The following is a 19,519-nucleotide window of genomic DNA, read 5'->3' as shown; positions in this document are numbered from 1 at the left end:
CTTATTTCATTAACTTCCCTTCATCCCATGCCAACGCGGACTGCCTTCAACAAAAACAATCACAACAAGATGTGACAACAAGAACCTTGACTCTTTTTCAGAGGAATGACACAATTTAACTTGACTACCTGAAGTTTGTCTTCTGCAAAAGACAAAATGTTTTCTGACAAAACTTTGTAGCAAACAAATTCCATGCCTTGCCTGTAAGCTACATGTCCATGAAAATTCCCTACATAAGATAATCATGAATCTGAAATTCACTCACAGTGCTCAGTATGGACTCGGTTTGTGTTTGTTTGTTTTTTGCTCATACAGATACTAAATACGGCATTTGACTAGAAGAGAAAGAATAGATTTTGCTCACAATGAAAAACAACTCCCCAATTCCCAAACACAGTCAAAATTTGAGATTCCTCCCAACCAAGTTGTACACGAGTTGTACAATGTATATGAGTTATATGAGTTGTATATATGCTATATCCAGTTTATGTGAACAGACATCACTATACAGCCACTAATATTGCATTCACAATGTTCTGTAGCCCCAACTGAAATGATGGGGATTCACAAAGCTTGACCCCCCTCCCATTAAAAAAAAAAAAAAAAGACTAGGTCATGTGAGCCACATTAATGCACTACAGAAAAGGGCAAGTTTTGCTCAACATTTCTGCAAGATCACTTTACAGTACATGCAATTAAAACAATGCATCACAAGCACTTTTTAATAGTATGCCAGTTCATTGTTTTGCATGTCCATGAGCGGAAAAAGGTCATTTGCATGAACAGGCATGTTGATTTCTAAATTCACTGAGATAAGCATCTGTGATGCAATCCTTATAGATGGTATTTGCTCGAGGTGTAGCACATCCACCTGACTGCAATGTAGTGTTTATTACAGCCTGTGGTATTTGGCAAAATTAATAGAAAAAGTTTGTTGATGCATTCTATGCAAAACAATGACATGAATGCTTCCAAAAGTGTGAATGGCTGTATTACTCTGGTAGCTTAGTTTACACAAGTTCATCGTTTGGTTGAACATGAATGCTATAAATCGTTAAATCAGGCAAGCTTATGCATTGTCGCTTTGAAAACAAGTAAGTGAGTAACCAACTTGAACTAATGTGCACATGAGCTAATTACGAACTGGCTTATTGGATTAGCTTTGCACAGCATGGCTACAAGACACAACCCTCCATTGCAAATTGAGGTATAGTCGTAATTTATTTGCATACAAAATTCTTTATCAACACACCATCAAATGAATTACACATTGAGTACAGCACTTTACGAAAGTTAACATCGCTGACCTCAATAGCAAAATCTCTGAGTTGCATTAAAATGCATTGAATATTTGAAGCGTGTGTTCTTAAATCAGCTCAAATTATCCTACCTTTCAATAGCAAAAAGGCATTTAATGTCTTATCCTATCTTTTTCTTTAGAATATATATACATCCAAGGCATTATGTTTTGTTTTGTTTTTAAATACACAGGTCTACTTCATGAGTAAAACGTTTTTTCAAGACATATTCCAAATTGTCAGGAATGGTCATTCTGTGAGAGGGTCAGCAAGATTCTACCTCAGACCCCATACGTGGTCTGCTGAGACGGTTTTCCAAGATTTCCCGACCAGTAGCAAAAAAAAAAAAAGGTAACTGACCACAAGGTGCAGGTCACCTGCTCTGGGGCATGCTGACCACTAGATCAGTGCCTTCACAGCATCCTATTACAGACACTCTATGTAAGCTGGTAATCAAGACACGTCTTATTGTTGACCGTCAGAGTCCAGAGAGAAATTCTGGCACATTTTGGAGAGTTTTATCATTTTTCGGATATTGTCAATTCCTCATCATACTAAAACAGGAATTCTAGCATGAGCTTTCAACTGATAATATTCTAAAACTGAATTTTTACCCCTTGAAAATGCGAGCAGATAATTTTCCAGTATATTTGATGTATTACGGTAAAAACTTGTCTCCCATAGAAATGCATCGAGTACACAGAGTGAGGTTGGAGGGTGAAATCTCACAGCAGCACTATTTCGCACAATTTCACAATCACATCACCTGCCGTTGTGCACCTCACGCTTGTGATGTCCATTTGCCGCATCTGGACATCAAGATTTCAATACCTGAAACACAACAGAAGTGGCTTCAAATTGGCAACGGCAGACTACTAGCTTGCATTCAGTGCAGGATTGGATGAAACCTTCAGGCTTTCATTTAATAATCAGAACACTAGTATTGCATAATCATATTCTCAATGCAATATCCCAGATGCATCTTATTTCATTGCGCAAAATTCAAAATGCTACATTACAAATATTTTCACGTACATGTTTAACTTAGAGGAGTATGCAATGAGATTTTTCAACTAACTTGTCCTTATCAAAAGCGGCAATTGTAAGAATTCAGTCTACCTGTTGCTATGTTAGGCAACTCCAATAGGCTTTCTAATTGTCAGGCCAGACCTTTTCTAAACTGATATGAATAAGATTTGAATAAATTAAATAGTTAACTTGTTTCTCAGATCAAAACATTGCTGTACATTTTTATTGAAATGACACAAGAAAATTTGGTATCACAATGCATCTGCACCATATGAGAGAGAGAGAGAGAGAGAGAGAGAGAGAGAGAGAGAGAGTGTGTGTGTGTGTGTGTGTGTGTGTGTGTGTGTGTGTGTGTGTGTGTGTGGGTTTGTGTGTGATAATCTCTATACAAAGTGAATTGCCCTTTTGTATGTAGATGAGTGTGATGTGCAACGTTTTCTGGTATGAATAAACAATGACTAAACTACACTCAATTCAAGTGTATCTTTAGTTCTACATTATGGAAAAGACAGTCTCTTCCTTTTTGAATAAGAATATGAGTCAGTATTTACTTTTGCAAGGGACAGAAAATAATTTTCTGAATAATAGCTTAGTTATAACTCATGGCTTACATACATAGTACAATTAGAAGAGCACATTTAGCTCCAATCCTATTCTATGTTAAATCAGAAAAAAAAAATATATATATACAAATATAGATCAAGAAATTGGGGACGAGCAGTAGATTTACTAGAAAAATGACAAATTTGCCAGAAGATTGTATTGTAGTTCAAAATATTCACATAAGGTTAGGGTATACAGAGCATTTTGTTGATATTTGGGTATATATCTCTCTCAGAAAATGTAATACTGTGCAGAATCTGAGCATAATTATCAGCTCTATAAACAATGTTTGTGGAATTTCAACTTTAAGGCACAGTTTATTAAAGTTTCCAGATAAATTATTCGGAGCTGTAGGATACGCAAGTCTCTACTACTGTTTAAATATGAAGCTTTAAAAAAACAACCTTAGGTTGACCATATAAATGCTTTGAAAAAGTGAAAATTATCTGTGGGAATCTAAATTTACCACAGTCAATATTTCCTACAGACAGAAATGTTAAGATCAAAATTGAGTACTAAAACACATTAATTTATTTTCATGGCGATATTTGTAGATCTCTCAATAGCACCAGCATAAAATACAAGTCTTGTTCCCTGGGAGCACTTTCTCAGAAATTTGAATGTCATTATACAGTTCCGTCAGTGAAATTTGACAACCTAAGATATGGAGTCTCCCTGATGATAAATACTGCCTGTATGACAGGTGGAAAATGGTGTTTTATTCAGAAAATATATTAACCCATTGAAGACTAATACGGTGTATGCAGGAGATATGTGTAAAAGCAAAATTGGGTTGTCCTCGATGATTTTTGAGTGAGGGGATATTTTCACAGTATCTTCCTTGGTGGATTCTTCAAACAATTTATGAACAAACTTTCAATCACATCACATCTGCTGTTCTGCTGAAACCTCACCATCCACTAGTTATCCCACCTGCAAAAGAATGCTATGCAGCCTAATTATAAATTTGAGTGTACCTGTTTCTCATATTAAGTTTCTAAATTCATGAATGCACCATTCAATCATTGGATTGCACATGCAACACTGATACACAAACACACGAACAGACAGAACAAAATGCTCACAAACAGAACTGAACGAATAACATTAATATTGTCATTTATCTGCTATTGACAGCACAGGGAGTAATGATTGTAAAACTGTTTTCTCTACAGCTCAGCACTATCCATGTGAAACAATCATATCATAATAACAATCTAATAGCTTAGATATCTATAAATCCTTCCTATCAGAATAAACAGTAAATACAAGTAGTAAAGGTACTAAATAGCTTCTCTGATGATTTGTCTATCAGGACAAAAATAACTAGTTCTAACAATCAACATGAAATGTTCTCTATAAACATAGTAAGCAGGCAAAATCAATTCCAAGTTATTTTCTGTACTAATTTAATTTCTTTGAAGTTCTCTCTGCCAATACAAAAGCTAATATTATCAATCATTTTGAAATTTTCTCCATCCAAATATTAAAGCATGTACTGCTGGACAGGGAAGCATATTATACATACCACATGTCACACCCAAGAGCAGAAACCTAAATAATTTTGCTTCCATTACCGGGAATTACTAGACCCTTCTGATTATCTTGGTTATATTGAACACAAAACAAATAAGAAAACCAAACTTTGAAAAAAAAAATATATATGAAAACAGAGAGCATATGTACAGGGATATCCAGCATAGCAAGCAATAATTATCCATCTTCACAAGCTACATGCTATAAAGTTGATATGTTCCCTATTAACTGTGCAGAGTGATACCTACTGTATCAAAAACAGTCGCAGTGATAGTGGAAAAATTGAGCAAAGAAGATGGGATTCCATTGGGATTCAAACCCTAGACCTATGGATGCTAGCCCGGTGCTCTACTGACTGAGGTATAGAAAGCCCTAGTTCAGTGTTTGTCCCAGAAACCCTAAATTCTCAATGCTCGGATGGTCAGAAGCTCCAAATGTGTATACATGTAAAGTGTGTTGTGTGTGGAACACACGCACACACTTAACCCTGGAATAAACCTGAAGGATAATTCAATTTGGGGATAAATGCGAGGGATCACCAAAGTGGTGCAGCTTTTTAAGTATGTAACAAACACAAACAGAAGAAAACTGACCAGATATGAATAGTGACAGACAAGTAGTGATAAAGAAAATCACTTTATATGCTGAGATGAATATGCTCAAAATGGCATGCATACCTTTGCATGTCTAGCATTGCTGGTTAGCAGCAGTAAAACTATTCTGTCTATAACAATCAAACTTAGAGAGAATCTGTGACTAACATATCTTTAAAAGCAACAATGGAAACAGACATTGTGCAAGTTATTGCTTCAAAGTACTGACAAGATGGGGGGGGGGGGGGGGTAGGAGAAGGAGGAGGAGGAGGTAGTCGATGCCTACATTGGTAAGATATTCTCATCGTGCTCCTCTTCCTCATCGAGGCCAAGTTGGTCATCGCCGAGTCCCTTGTAACTCTTCGACTCTTCCTTCTTTTGACATCGACATAAAAAGTCACAGCCATCCTGAGAAAAATGAAAATGTATAATATACAGGTACATAATAATGTGTGGGTATGTTTGCAATATACAACTGAAAAGGTTGATACTATTATGAAGTTTTGGTGAATAGGAGGCGACGCCTTTCCACGGCATGATATTTTTTTTTTTTTGCGAATTGCTGCTGGCATTCAATGCATTTAGTGTAGAGAATAACATTTGCTGCCACTTTACCTATTTGAATCTTGGCTCTCGCAAAATTAAAATGCATGTGAACATTTCTAATTTTGCAGTACAAGCAGTGTTAACAGACATTTTAATGTGGTAAGTGCTTTATAAATATGTGTATTGTGAATAATCTTTTATTATAACACAGTTGGCACAAATACACGATAAATTACAGATCAATGGCAGAGAATAATACGAAGAATATAAGACCAATACTTAGCTATCCCTATCATTTGTTGCCCTCTATTTGTCAATCTAAATTCTGTAAAACCGTACATATTCGCATGCATTTTAATTTCGGAAATTTCATTAGAGGCAAGATTCGCAAACTTATAAAGGACACAAAAGTTCTCCTTCACTAAATATATACTGAATGTCAGTGGCGATTCACAAAACATTTCTTGTTGTCAAAAAGACAGTCGGCTACAATTTGCAAAAATTTCATGCCGCGAAAATATCTTGCTTTACAGTACCTAGTCTACTTCCTCTACACTGATATGCAAGTTCTTTTGCAATTTTGAAGGACTATATAACATGTGTCCACAAATAAAAGACACTCACTGGGCTTCCAGAGACTCCAACTCTCCCGCTTTCGACGGGAGATCTCCCGCCAAAAGCTAATTTTCGCAAAATCTCCTGTTCTCCCGCTTGAGATGTAATTTCTCCCTATGGCTCTGTGTCTCTGCCCTAAGATGTATTTTCTCCCACTTGAAACGATCTTTCTCCCGCCAAAACATCTTTTTTTTTTAATATGAAATGAAGTTTTATCAAGCCAAAATATATGATTTTTAGTACTATCATATGTTGAAAAATAAGCCTGAAATAGCACATATCAAGTTGGAGTCTCCTGTTTGCTAGGGGTTTCAGGCGGGAGAATCTCCAGATCAGAAGGTGTTTGGGGTTGGAGTCTCTGGGCTTTTACTTCATTAATGAATTCTACATCTTCACATGGGGATAGTTTGGCCATAAAGGAAGCAGGCATAAATGTCAACTGGTAGGACTAAGCAAATCAGTGACATGATTGCAATTATATAACACACACACACACACACACACACAAGAATCCTGTAGCTTTGGAGAAAAACATTCACGTCTGAAATAAATCTGTAAAGCTTACCGCCGTTAAGCTGCCAAAATTCATCCAGAAATGAACGTTGGGTATCTGCTCCCTGCCCTTGGCGCCCAAAACGAATCTTTTGTACGCCAGGCCCAGAATAAGGTAGGCTCCTGCCACACTTAGCGCCCTGGGCAGAAGCAGAGATTAGGCAAAGAATGATTATATTCCACTGGCATGAACAAATGGATTGAAGACTGATTTACATATTGTCCTGTCAACACACACACACACACACACAATTAATGATAGTCATCAAACATCCATTCCTAATTTGGTACCCATAAATATTCAAGCTCTATGCTATCCAATGATGTACATCTTGCCCCACTTCATATAAAAAGAAGTCATCAAAATAGGTGATGTGGCTGGCGACAAAATTAAGACAATTTCATGAAAATCACCTTGAATATATAGTACATTCAGTCGAACATGCAATGAATTGGCTACATAAAATCATTGGACAAATAAAAAAAAAACATAGTAACATGCAGCCTGCCAAAAAGAAACTGAATAGTCACAGACTTCAAAACATTTCTACACTGAGTTATTGAGATGGATTGCACTTAAAAAATCAAACTCTGGATTCCTCAACAATATATACATTTGTACATGTTATACTGTAAGAGCCACTTCACGTTGTTCTCAGTATTGACATCTGTGACTGTAGGGCAGTGTATCACAGGTAATATGTAAGAGTCACATGGATATTTCCATAAGTATGTTCTGAAAGTAAAATTAGAGACACTCATGGTAGTATTCTGGGTTAATATGCAGGGCTTGCCCACAATATTTCCCATACAAGTTGGAAACTGAAACTCATTTTGTCTGAAAATAGGATCAAGAGGCCTTGTAAAATGCCCCAAATTAAGAACTGCTCGAAGGATATTAGGGAGTTTGATATTGATACTATGTACAGTAAGTGATGAATTGTAATATTCTGAACAACTAAGACAGATACTAGGGTAACAAGTCAATATGAACATAATGTAATAAAAATATCCATTGGGCATTTCTTTTAGAATCATGAAAAGAATGTGGGATGGATGGATGTACAGACATGGGAACAGAAAGAAGATCATGCCTCCAGAAAAAAAAAATGACTAATACTGTTGCACATGGACTTAAATATATGGATATCTTCTCGCCTTCCAAAACTAGTAGTTACCATAAATAACGGAGTATTAACCACACTTTTTCTCCCACTGAAATGGGTCAAAATGCAGGGGACAGTCTCTACACACCGTTACAGCCAATACCTACTACATGTCTGCATAATCGTGTGTAGACAATGTATGTTATCTAGAAATGTGTACAATCTACCATTCTCAGCTTGTCTGTGGATGGTTAGGATAGTTGAATGTTCAAATATGTCATGCATTCTGCTGCATATTTCCTTCTGTTTTTATGGCATGAATATCAACACATTTTCTCTCCCAAACATCTTACTCAATTCAAGCAACATGTCGGCAGTATCTTCATCCATTGCAAGGTAGTATTCGGCAGGCTGTAAATCCTTTTTTTTTTCTCCCCATGGCCGAAAAAAAGGGGGTGAGGTTAATAAATGGGTGTGTTAATACACCATTATGTACGGTACATTCCAGCATACTCACGTTATTACGATGATGCCACCAACACCCATTCCTGACGAGGGCGCTGTTGTTGAATTTGAACACACAACAGAGCTGCCCACTTCAAAGATATAAGCACACCCCTCGTTTTTTTCATTGTTTTCCTCTATCAATGTTGCTTCCCCCTGTATATAGAGAGAAGACAGGATGAAAGTAAAGTTATTTCCTGATTCACACTAGATTTGGTGTACTTTAAAGGTTAGTTTGAAAAGAAAGATTTAAATTTCTATTAGCACAACAGTGATGATTGGATCAGGATTGCATAAAAAATTAGGGATTTTATGAAACTGTGAAGCTTTTCTTATTTTTGTAAAATTCTAACAGCTGATATGAATATGCAAATGAGTGAGTTGATGGTGTCATCACCTCACAATTTTGTAATGATTGTGTAAAGAAAAAAAACTGACAAAACTTCAAATTTGTCTGCTGTAAAGTGTAAAACATATATCATTTTATATCTTGCTGAGTAACTTAAAAAATATTGATCAGTGTGATATAGCGTACCTTGTACAGATTAAAGGGTGTGTATAGTTCTGGTCGAGGTGAAGATTTAGCTTTTAACATTTTGCGAGATATTCAGAAACTACTGTATGAGATGTCAAAGAGCATACAGTTCTAAGGGGTATCAAAAGTTTATTCGATGAATATCGATTTTGAAATGGCTGCGATATCCAAAAACAAGGTGAAACAAAGATATCCTAATAAAGTTGTGGCATGTCGCCTTTTATTATTAGCAATTTTCTGGATATCTCAGCCATTTGAAAACCAATTTTCATCGAATAAATGTTGAATCCTTCTTAAAATTACATGCTCTTTCATATTTCATAAGAGGCTTTTCATTATCTCACTTAGGAATGTTCAAAACATGAATCCCTACCTCAACCAGTACTGTACAGTCCCTTTAAAGCATAATTGTGTTAGAACAAAAAGATTGGAAATTTCAAGATTTTGTATACAAACGTTTTGGCAAGTTCTAAGGTAATAATACCATTAACTCTCTCATCTGTTGCATTTTCATATTGACTGTTCAAGTACTGTTTTTTTTGGTGAAAATTAGCGAAACTTCATAATTTCATGACTTCCCTTGCACTTGAATCCAATCTTGATCAAATTTCATCTGTTGTGCTTATAATAATTTTACTCTTTCCTATCAGACTAACTTTAAAAGTCGTCTGGAATTTCCTTGGAAAAATTGCCACTCAACACAACACAACCCTTTTGCATCCAAAACTTTCTTGCAGCACCGGTTTACTGTACTGTCACACTCCTCAATGGAGGACACAATGCATTTAATACTTGAGGCGGACACTACAAACAAGATCGTGACCCGCTACAACAAAAGGATCCTAAAGTCGCTGACGGGTGAGCCGAGAAAATCAAGTTTGAAGTCAGATCATCACAATCCGTCAAAACATTAGGATTTCTGTTTTTGACATAATTTTGTAGTCTAAATGTATCTTCTATCATCTGCCGAAATTTCGAAGCTAAATGATCAAAGGAAAGGCAAGAAAATAGCATTTTTCTGGGCCATGATTTTCAGACTTTCAACGGAACGGGAACGTGTCCAAAGATTTGGATTTAGCGCCGCAGCTAGACTCCGCCCCTAGCAACGAGGGAGTGATCTCATTGGTCAGTGCGTGGCATTCTGGTTACTGATTGGTCGTGCGTAGACCGCTGGCGCTAAGCTCGAATGAACATCATGGAGGTTGCTAGGAGCGTACCTTCTATTGTCAAACGGTGAAAACTGTCTTGCTTCCCCTAAGATAGCCTTGGAAGGAAAACTTTGAAGGCGGTTTTCTCGAAACGCTGATTTCTTAAATCATCCGACATGTGCTAATAAAATCAGCCATATCTCCGCAACTGAGTACTTTAACGAGCCATGTAGATTGTTATGTACAATTTGTATGACATTAAAGTGGAAGAGTAAGGGAATTATGTCATGTCATTTTCAGAAAATTGTCCTCCCCCGACTTTTGGATCCTTTTGTTGCAGCGGGTCAAATATCGTGGCATGAATTTTTTTGCGAATTGGAGCCGACTGCCTTTTCAGCTGCAAAATTTCCACTGGCATTCAATGCATACACTGTAGACAAGAACTCTCAAGTGCATTTTAATGCCGCGAATCTTGGCTCTTGCAAAATTCACGAAATTGAAATGCATGTGAACATTCCTCATGTACGGTGTAACAATAAATTGTAGAGTGAAATGATACAGGGGTGACACGGTACATTCATCATGCAATGAAACGCACTTACTTCCATATATCTCTGTGCCGATACACTTGTAAACTCTTCTATCCATATGCACACACACACACACACACACACACTGCACAAACACGATATGTATAGGCAAAGAGAGAGTAATAAGAAGAAATTTCCTGATTTGGGACATTTTGCACAACTACAATGTATGTAAAGAAAACATCTACAGTGTACATCAATGACAAAAGGAAGCAGGACTTTAAAATATATTGAAATTTTTTAAGGAAAGTGAAAAAGCACAGATTGAACACACAACGTGCACTTGTGAGCACTGACACAGTTGAATAGGAAGCTCAGGCTTGAAAGTGAAAGTGATTTATTTATTTCTGTGTGCTTCAAGTACAGCAGACAAAGAAAGCACCATGAGACTTTTCCCCATGTCATACAATTTGAGACAATTGATATTTCTATGGTACAGTATTCCATATATGATATAGATAGGCTAAAATAGATCAAGGAATATTGATCGACTTGAATATTTTTGGAGAGGGTTGATCCATGAGGTACAGGTGAGTTAATGAGGGCATCATATTCCATTGACTCACATAACATGCCTACACATTATAGTTAATGAAGTGAGTGTATAGACACATGACTGTATGCTTTTATTATTTTTTTTTTATTACTGGTCATATCAGTTTTTACCAGAACATCTTTACTGACAAATAGCTCAATGATTTAATGGAAGTGAATGTTGCTTATCTATTTTCATCATGTCCACTGACACTGACATACAAATGCATTTAGTGCAAAATCTTACCAAAACAACTCGGAGTTCATGGTCATATCACCTTTTACCAGAACATCTTTACTGACAAAGAGCTCACTGGTTTAATGTAAGTGAATGTTGGACACCTAGATAGTAAAGAAATATAATTTTATGTCCAGCAATCAGTCAGTCAGAACTCAGATTTTCTGAGACCAATTTTATAATTAGTGTCTGATACAGTGATTTCAATTTCTTTACTACTGTGCTTCCTTTAGCTTCTACTGCGCTTTATTCACAAATAGAAACATCCGCTAAATTGTTTTCGCTGTCGACCAGCACAGATGTCTAGAAAGAGTGAGCTATAATGACGCAATCCCCTAATCCCTTGAGGGTACTGTATAAGTTTTTATTTTTGCAAGGGTTTAATTTTCACAAATTTTGTGAATCACCATTGGGTCATGAATTCAACAACTTTCTGAAATATCCCGAATGGGCAGGCATTAGTGCACTTAAAATAACCCAGATGTCAAAACACAAAAACAACATCTCATGCAATTGTCTGTGACCTCATAATTTGCAAAAATAACTGTATGTGAAAATAACAGACTGCTATTAAAGTAAGTCATTCAAAAGAAAGTGACATGAATTTGGTGGATTGATATGCTTTATGCATCTAATATCTATTAGATATAAATCTATTCAAATTAGTTCGTACAGTGCAGCAAAATAGCATTAAGGAACACTTGTAGTGCAGTAAACTAATATATAGACATACAAAGTTTCTGCACACATTAAATGATTTATTATTATTATCATTATTGTCATTATAATTTTTTTTTTAAAGTTCATGTTCTGACTACCTGTTATGTGAACATAAAGGGTTAAATAGGAAGTCAGCAACTATGTATAATCAAGTTCATTTTAGTATTAAGAGTCAATCAACATACACAATCAGACCAAAAGAAATCATTGAAGATATTGATGGATTTAAAGTCTCATGTGTGTGGACAACCAAATTAGGAAAATGTAGACCATACAATAATCTCTGGGGTTTGCATCCAATTTTCACTTCAAACACTCTCTTTGTAAAATACATCTGAAAGAGTAAATTGTATGTTTCATATCAAATCATCTCTCAGTTCTGATACCAGTAATCTAGCAGGAGCAACTCTTCAAAGTGGCTGTTATTGTTGCTTGGTAACCAAGAATAAGAAAGAGTATCTGGGCAATTCCGCGGTTAGTAACGTTACATTTAAACAAATTTAGATACGTATTTTTACTGCTAAATCACCATTTATTCATTTAAAGTCAAAATCATGTTAAAAACATGTTTGTCCTTCCCAGGTTTATGATATAGAAAAGAATGAATACTGTCCAATAACTATTAGAATTGCTATGGCAACTAAAAGGGCTGGTTAGTAACGTTACGAAAAAAGGACATGACAAAAAAATCAATGTCTTGTAACAAAAAGTGTGCAAAAATTAAAGTTACTTCAAACAAAGTGTTGCATTAATTTCAATTAATGCATCATGACAAATGTTCACGCAAATATTTCCAGCAATTTGACCGATAATTTATCAGCTACACCGCCAAAAGCATGGTTAGTAACGTTACGGTTAGTAACGTTACATTTGTCCGGAGTAATTCCGCAGGTCATTTCATCCTTTTGTAATTGACAAAATGTACCATGACTTCTGGAGTACTTAAATGTATTCATCTTCTACCCTTTAGCAAAACTTTGAGGAAAAATGTCCAAAGCAACCCACTGTAATTTGCATTGAAGTGAATTTCAGCATCCCCAGTCCCACATGTACATTTTAAATGATGGTTTCAGATCTCGCAAAATCAATAAATTTGAAAAATAAAATCTACTGAACTTGAAAGACCTTAATGATTGGTGAACATCCATGGCATTAGTTGATACCTAAATTAAGAGTAAGATAAAGAGGCACATTTCTTTTATCCGTGTCATGTCCACCTAACTGCGGAATTGCCCATCTGCATAAACTCTTGGATCACAAAAAAAAACCAACAGTTGTGAGGGAACAGCATCTTCATCTCATCTAGAAAACATGAAAAACTATTAAAGTCAGTAACTTACTTATTTTGGTGTGACCGTTGTAAAATTGTCTTAATCCTGTTGTGGTTGTTGTTGTGTTGTTGTTTTTTTCTCATTTCACTCTATGTCTTATAATAGCATTCACAAAAAGGGAGCAGAATTTCTCTTCAAACACTACCTTCTCAGCTAACTTACCAAGAAATTGTTTGGGTCACACATGATAAAGATGGTAGCTCTTCTGGCTTCCTGGCCACAGTGGCTGTGATATGGTTCTCCATCACGGTATTCAAGGAGCAGCCAGTTAGCTGAAAAAAACAAAACAAAAAAACATATGAGATGATATTTACCATCACAAGACTGGGTTTAAAATATAGATTGGCATCCGTGCTTGGTTGAACAGGGTGACTAGCCTACTGTAAAAGTGGAAATTTTCGCGGTGTTGAAATTTTCGCACATTTCGCGCAACGAGAAGCTAGCGTGAAAATAAAAGCACGCGAATATACTTGCATGCCATATGTTCCAGTACTTGATGTCTTGATTCCGCGGAATTAAAAACACGTGAAAGTCTTCTGACACGGCCAAGCGCGAAAAATTAGTCTCACGAAAATATCCACATTTACAGTATCTGATTGTTACCTCTGCCATGGGAGAAGCGTTTTCATCGGCCTCAGTTTGTTGGTTTGTTTGTTTGTTTGTTTGTCCGTGTGCAAAATAACTCATGGAGTTGGAAGAAACTTGCAAGAAAGGTTGATAATGACACAAGGAACAGATTCTTAAATTTTGGTGGTGATCAGGGAATTTCTATGGATTTTATTAAGGATTTTTGATGATTTGGCAGGTAGTGTCAATGAACTTTGGAGTTCAAGCTACGCACATTTGAGGTTTGCCTACACTCACTAAAGTGCGTACTCTTAGTTCTAGAGTCTGCTGGGCCGGTGAGGTGCCACGCAGCTGGAAATTGATGACATAATAAAAGGCTTCTATATCATTGGGAAGTCGGGCGATTTTCAGCATGCATACAATGGGTGGAAATCAGTGATCTCATTTGGAGAACAAGATCAGTGGTGGAAATTAGCTGCTTGGTGGAGGTCTGTGCTCTCAGAGTGCTTCACTACAGGGTGTCTACAAAAAACTATACACTTTTGAAATGGCTGCCGAATATATGATTCTGGGGGAAAAGGTTTATATGTATGGATAGCTTATGGACTCAACTTTCATATGACACCAAAAAGTCTAAAAATAATTCATGCTTGAATGAGCACTGCATACTTTTGTAAAGGGTATGAAAATTAGGCTGTGCAGGAATTATCTTTTTAAATTTGCAACAGGTGAGTCTGTTGGAGCTTACAAAATTGAAGTTGACATGATAAATTTATGATCAATTGCGATCAGTTTGGGTTTGCTGAGTGAATTTTATGGTTAATTAAACCAAACTTTTATGCATGAGTAAACCGCAGTTGCATTCATTTTATTGTAACATTGCAAGTTTCCCTGGTACACTCAGTGGTGTGTTCATGTGAGTCTTTGCAATGAATAAATGAAGCGGGATCTTTTATGTGCATGAGTTGTGAATCTCTCACACACGGGACCTCTATTTTATGTCCTATCCGAGGGACAGAGTGTTGTGATTACACACAACATTGCTCAGTCCAGACTCGGGTATCAAACCCAGGTCGCTTGGGTCGGAGGCAATAACAGCAGTAAGCCACCAGCATAGAATTCAGTCACTTTTCTCCATTTGGGGATGCAAGTGCCTCTAAAGTAAACAAGCAAAATGCACACAAAAGTCCTACATTTTCCTGATATTTGATATCTGAACCGATTCATATTTTTCATCATTTCAGTTTGCCGATATTTAAGAAATTGAAAACATGGAAAAAAAGGGAGCTTTGTGGTCCTTCACATATTGCATTATCTCTAGGCTGACTACTGCCCTTAACATCACCCAACACTCTTGTCCATCCAATTAGTACAGTTCGACCTCGATTATCCGGCCTCCTTTTATCCGGAAATCTCTATTATCCGGACGCGTTCACGCAGTGAAGGACTTTTTTTTTTCCATCTAAAAGTTGAGAAAAAACAGTGACTTTAAACTCAATTAAAATTTCTAAACAACTGACACAATTTACCTACAATATTCCCCACAGAACTAACATAAATTCACACCACATTATCTTCGTAAAAGTAAGCAGTCATGATCTATAAATTCACCATAAGAACATGGATGGAAAACTTGTCGGTAAATCACAACGTAGTCGAGGCCATTACACCACCGTTGCGGGGTACGCTACCTGCCTAGCTGCCAGTGCACTGGGACGGCAGCTTGCACGGCAGCTATACATTAACATTGTGTCTCCCATATCCGGCCAATACGCTTATCAATCTGGATTTGCACCGGTCCCGACATGGCCGGATAATCGAGGTTGAACTGTATGTTCAAATCATCATGAGCCAGAGTGTGAGCTTCTGAACAGGGATGCTTCTCAGAAAATGTGTCTAAGATCGCATGCTAACTTAATCAGCATTCAACGCATTCTTCATCGTAATAAGACGATGACTCGTGACACTTTTGACGATGGTCCATCACCAGTGTCTGGCATGTCTGCCAGTAGACAAACAAACCAACAAACAAAACCACTGGCAACTGAGAGAAAAATGAGTATAGCTCTTAGTATACTCACTTCCGGCCATAATGTTTGTAGCTGTGATACGACCGATGACATTGATGTGTCTGTCGGGATTGTGAAGATCAAACTGTTCCACTCCGGCATCTACAGCCTCTCCCTTCTTCACTGGCTGGCAGAAGCTGATGTAGTATGTGTAGTTCTCGCTAACATCTGTTACACTTTTGCTGAAAAAAAATATGAAGAGTTCATATATATGCAAAAACAGATGAAAGACATATTTTCATTTTTTTGTTAGGGTCATTGTCAAATAGAGAAAAATTGTATATTTCTAGTTACACTGCATTTGTTACATTAACAAGGAACATATGCGAAGAAATCATCAGGTATATTTTAATTATGTTTTCGGGCGAGACTTCCATATGTAGTCACCTCCCCCCCCCCCCCCCCCCCCCCCCCATACCCCACCAACTGCCAAATGTCTGTGAGTGCATGCAACCATGCATAAACAAGGATAGGGTAATATAAAGTGGTATGGTAAGATAAGTGGGGGGGGGGGGGGAGGCATAACAGATTCTATCCATTACTATAAATCTTAGTGTCTGTAAATAGGGAAATGTCAATTGATTTTGCTGTGCTTTGGGCCTCCTAGTGTCATCAGTAAAAATCACACACTTTTAATGTTTTTTTCCTCCTCTTCTGATGATGACTGATGTGGAATGTACGTATGTATGTTGTACAACAAAATATATTCCACTGAGCTCTGCCTGCTGTCTACCTCATTATTAATAACACAATTCCAGGAATCAACACTGAAATTGCACTCTAATATCTAATTGACATGAATTTCTGTGGCCTTCTTCTTCTTCCTTTTCTTCTTGTGAAGTACAGTCCACCTTCTGGTGTACATACCAGAAGAGATCATAGAGATCACAGATCATCACTGTGGCACCTCCCAAGGCAATGACACACACAAAGTGTAGTTCATCCCAGTATAGCTTCTTGCGATCTTGGAGCTGCAAGAGGGATTACAGTACTTACAAAACTTGTATCATACTACATTGTCACAAATGTACACACTAGTAGTTATGTACATGTATGATGTACTGCATGCATGGTTGTTTTAATGTGTATGTATACAGGTGGACCAGATTAATGGAGAACATTCTATGTGGTTATGTAGTACATACAGGCTGACCAGATCAGTGGAGAATTTTCTAGGTGGTATACAATGTAGCTATACAGTACATGCATGTAACAGGAAATAAATTATAGCTCACTCAATCTAGAATGATTTCACCCATTCCAGAATGTTCTGGGAAGTGCTTACATGTTTGGCTGAGTGAGGCACTGTCCCTGTAGCCCAATGTGATTGGTAGTTATTCTTGGCAATGATGTTTTGTACATAGATAGGCAGTGAATCATCCAGGATTCCTGGAACTTGGACTAGCTAGAATGTTCATATGTGTGGCCCCAGGTTGGAGAGAGTTACAGAATGTGCTAGAAGGGGGTGAATGGATAGTATATAAGCCAGAGAAATTCTGCAGTAGGCAGAGTACCTAACACCACTGCTCTGAGAGTTACATCACTTCTGGCTCTGAAGCGACTTGTTATAGTCAGTCCTGTGTTACCTGCTGACCCGTTATGTTTGTGGAGATAAGGCCTGGGAGACATTTTGCCTGCAGAGAATTAATGTGCCCTCATTGGAGATAGACTCCATTTTTGTGTCAATGGACATTGCTACGGCAAAGCTGTGACGGGCTGGATTCCTAGCTGGACAACATAAAGTCAATCATCATTCAACGCATCGACTGGACGTGGTTGTCATAACGTTTGGATTCTGCACGTTTCGCCGTGGACCCCCCGGATTTTACCCCGGATTTATAACGCGGACTATTGTAACCTGTGCCTCTGGATTTACGTCGAAGGAATCATTCATCGGTGCATCGCGGATCATTCATTTGTGCATCGAACATCGTATCTGGACACTACCAGGGAACTGTAGGGACTTTGCGATTTAAGATTTGGATGCATGTAAGTGATTCCATTACCGATTTTTAATTGTTTCTATTGATCATTATTGTACTGATGTGAAACCAATTACCAGTCTGTACCCACAATATCACTGTTAATAAACCGCCTGAACATTAGTTGATTGTTTCTTTTGTGCGATCATTCTCAGAGTGATTTTGGTTGTAACAAAATGCTGTATCAAGTATCAAGTATCAAGTATTACGTACTCATAATTGCTCTGCTTCAACTTCAATTTTATTTAACAACAAACCAAACATCATTTCAAAGATAACATGAATCACATCACACTATGTACAACAGTACACTTGTACATGATAGATACAAAAATCCAAGGAGTGAAGCATTTGAATGGTTCAAGGGTCCCTTCTCATGAAGCATTTAATGCTGTAAGTGGGGCTCCATACAAAGTTGGGACTCAGTGCAGTGGCACAATGGGCAACAGTTGATGATGTCTACGTCTTTAAAGTAACAATGAGATCATGTAAACCTAAGTTTATGATCAATCAGATCAGTCGCAGAGATCACCGACAGCAGATATGCCATGCAATGTCACTCAAGTAAATAAAGTAAATATTAATTAAACTTTGATTTATTCAGACTTGTAAACCCAACAAGGCTATTAAATTTATGGCTAAAGTTATGATTAGTATCATTGAATGATTAGCGATAAATGGTGGATGGCATGCAGATGGAATTAATAACTAGGGACTAGGGTTGACTTCATAAGTCATGTAAAATGAAGACCATAAACTCACAAATATTTACACACACACACACACACACGCAAACAAACACACACACAAAGTGTCACATCCACAAAACACAGAAGTAGAACTGAGTGTCAGTGACAGTGTCACAAGACTACACAGTGTGACAGTACACTAGGCTGGTAACTGGTACTGGCCAATATTTTAATAATATTCATCATCCATTCAAGTGTTTACATGTACATTGTATTGTAAACATTGCTACCATTGTAGTGTGTGGTAGGGCCGACGACGCGTAAAATTTACGTGTACACGTGTGCTAGACACTTTACTAATGCCATACTGGCATGGACTAGATCTATAGTGGTACTGCATGCATGCTGCTGGCTCTAGTGTCAAGTGTGAAGTTCGAATGGTCACACATAACCAAACGTATGGGACTGCACATACGACCCGTCGACCCTGGAGCGCGAGCGCTGGTGTTTCACTTACGTTTGTCCTTTCAGAGGTTCGAGGAGGGAAAGATATTGCGTTTCTGATGGACTGGTCACTGTACAGTCAGACAGGACAGAATGAAGGGAAGCAAACAGGAACAAAGCCGTGGTGATGAGATGTAACATCTTGAGTTGTTCGTTACACGGTACACACTTGCCGAAGATGATGAGATGAGTTGCTGGGTATCGTTATCGGCTCGGGCCGGTTGGTGCGT

At 37.5% G+C, this 19,519-nt stretch overlaps 1 protein-coding gene across 1 annotated transcript; it reads right to left on the bottom strand.

Moving 5' to 3' along the window:
* Positions 1-5,312: 5,312 nt before the first annotated feature.
* Positions 5,313-19,472, bottom strand: LOC139719626 (cation-dependent mannose-6-phosphate receptor-like). Its single transcript, XM_071631034.1, has 6 exons — positions 19,303-19,472; positions 16,127-16,296; positions 13,641-13,750; positions 8,396-8,538; positions 6,786-6,912; positions 5,313-5,467 (listed from the first exon to the last, which is right to left on the bottom strand). The coding sequence occupies exons 1-6, from the start codon at positions 19,428-19,430 to the stop codon at positions 5,342-5,344; spliced, it is 804 nt and encodes a 267-aa protein (XP_071487135.1). The 5' UTR covers positions 19,431-19,472; the 3' UTR covers positions 5,313-5,341.
* Positions 19,473-19,519: the final 47 nt, after the last annotated feature.

This window comes from Diadema antillarum, unplaced genomic scaffold (genome assembly GCF_040938485.1).
Source record: "Diadema antillarum isolate AM-2024a unplaced genomic scaffold, OU_Dant_1.0 scf00000112, whole genome shotgun sequence".
Lineage (NCBI taxonomy): Eukaryota > Metazoa > Echinodermata > Echinoidea > Diadematoida > Diadematidae > Diadema > Diadema antillarum.
This window is presented reverse-complemented; position numbering and strand designations above follow the sequence as displayed.

What these genes read in the sequence shown, in the direction of transcription:
- LOC139719626 (XM_071631034.1), bottom strand. Translation starts at nt 19,430, where the DNA reads ATGTTACATCTCATCACCACGGCTTTGTTCCTGTTTGCTTCCCTTCAT. An exon ending in GAACCTCTGAAAGGACAAAC is followed by an intron (nt 16,297 to 19,302) that starts GTAAGTGAAACA and finishes ATTTTTTTTCAG; the next exon opens with CAAAAGTGTAACAGATGTTA. An exon ending in TACAAACATTATGGCCGGAA is followed by an intron (nt 13,751 to 16,126) that starts GTGAGTATACTA and finishes TGTTTTTTTCAG; the next exon opens with CTAACTGGCTGCTCCTTGAA.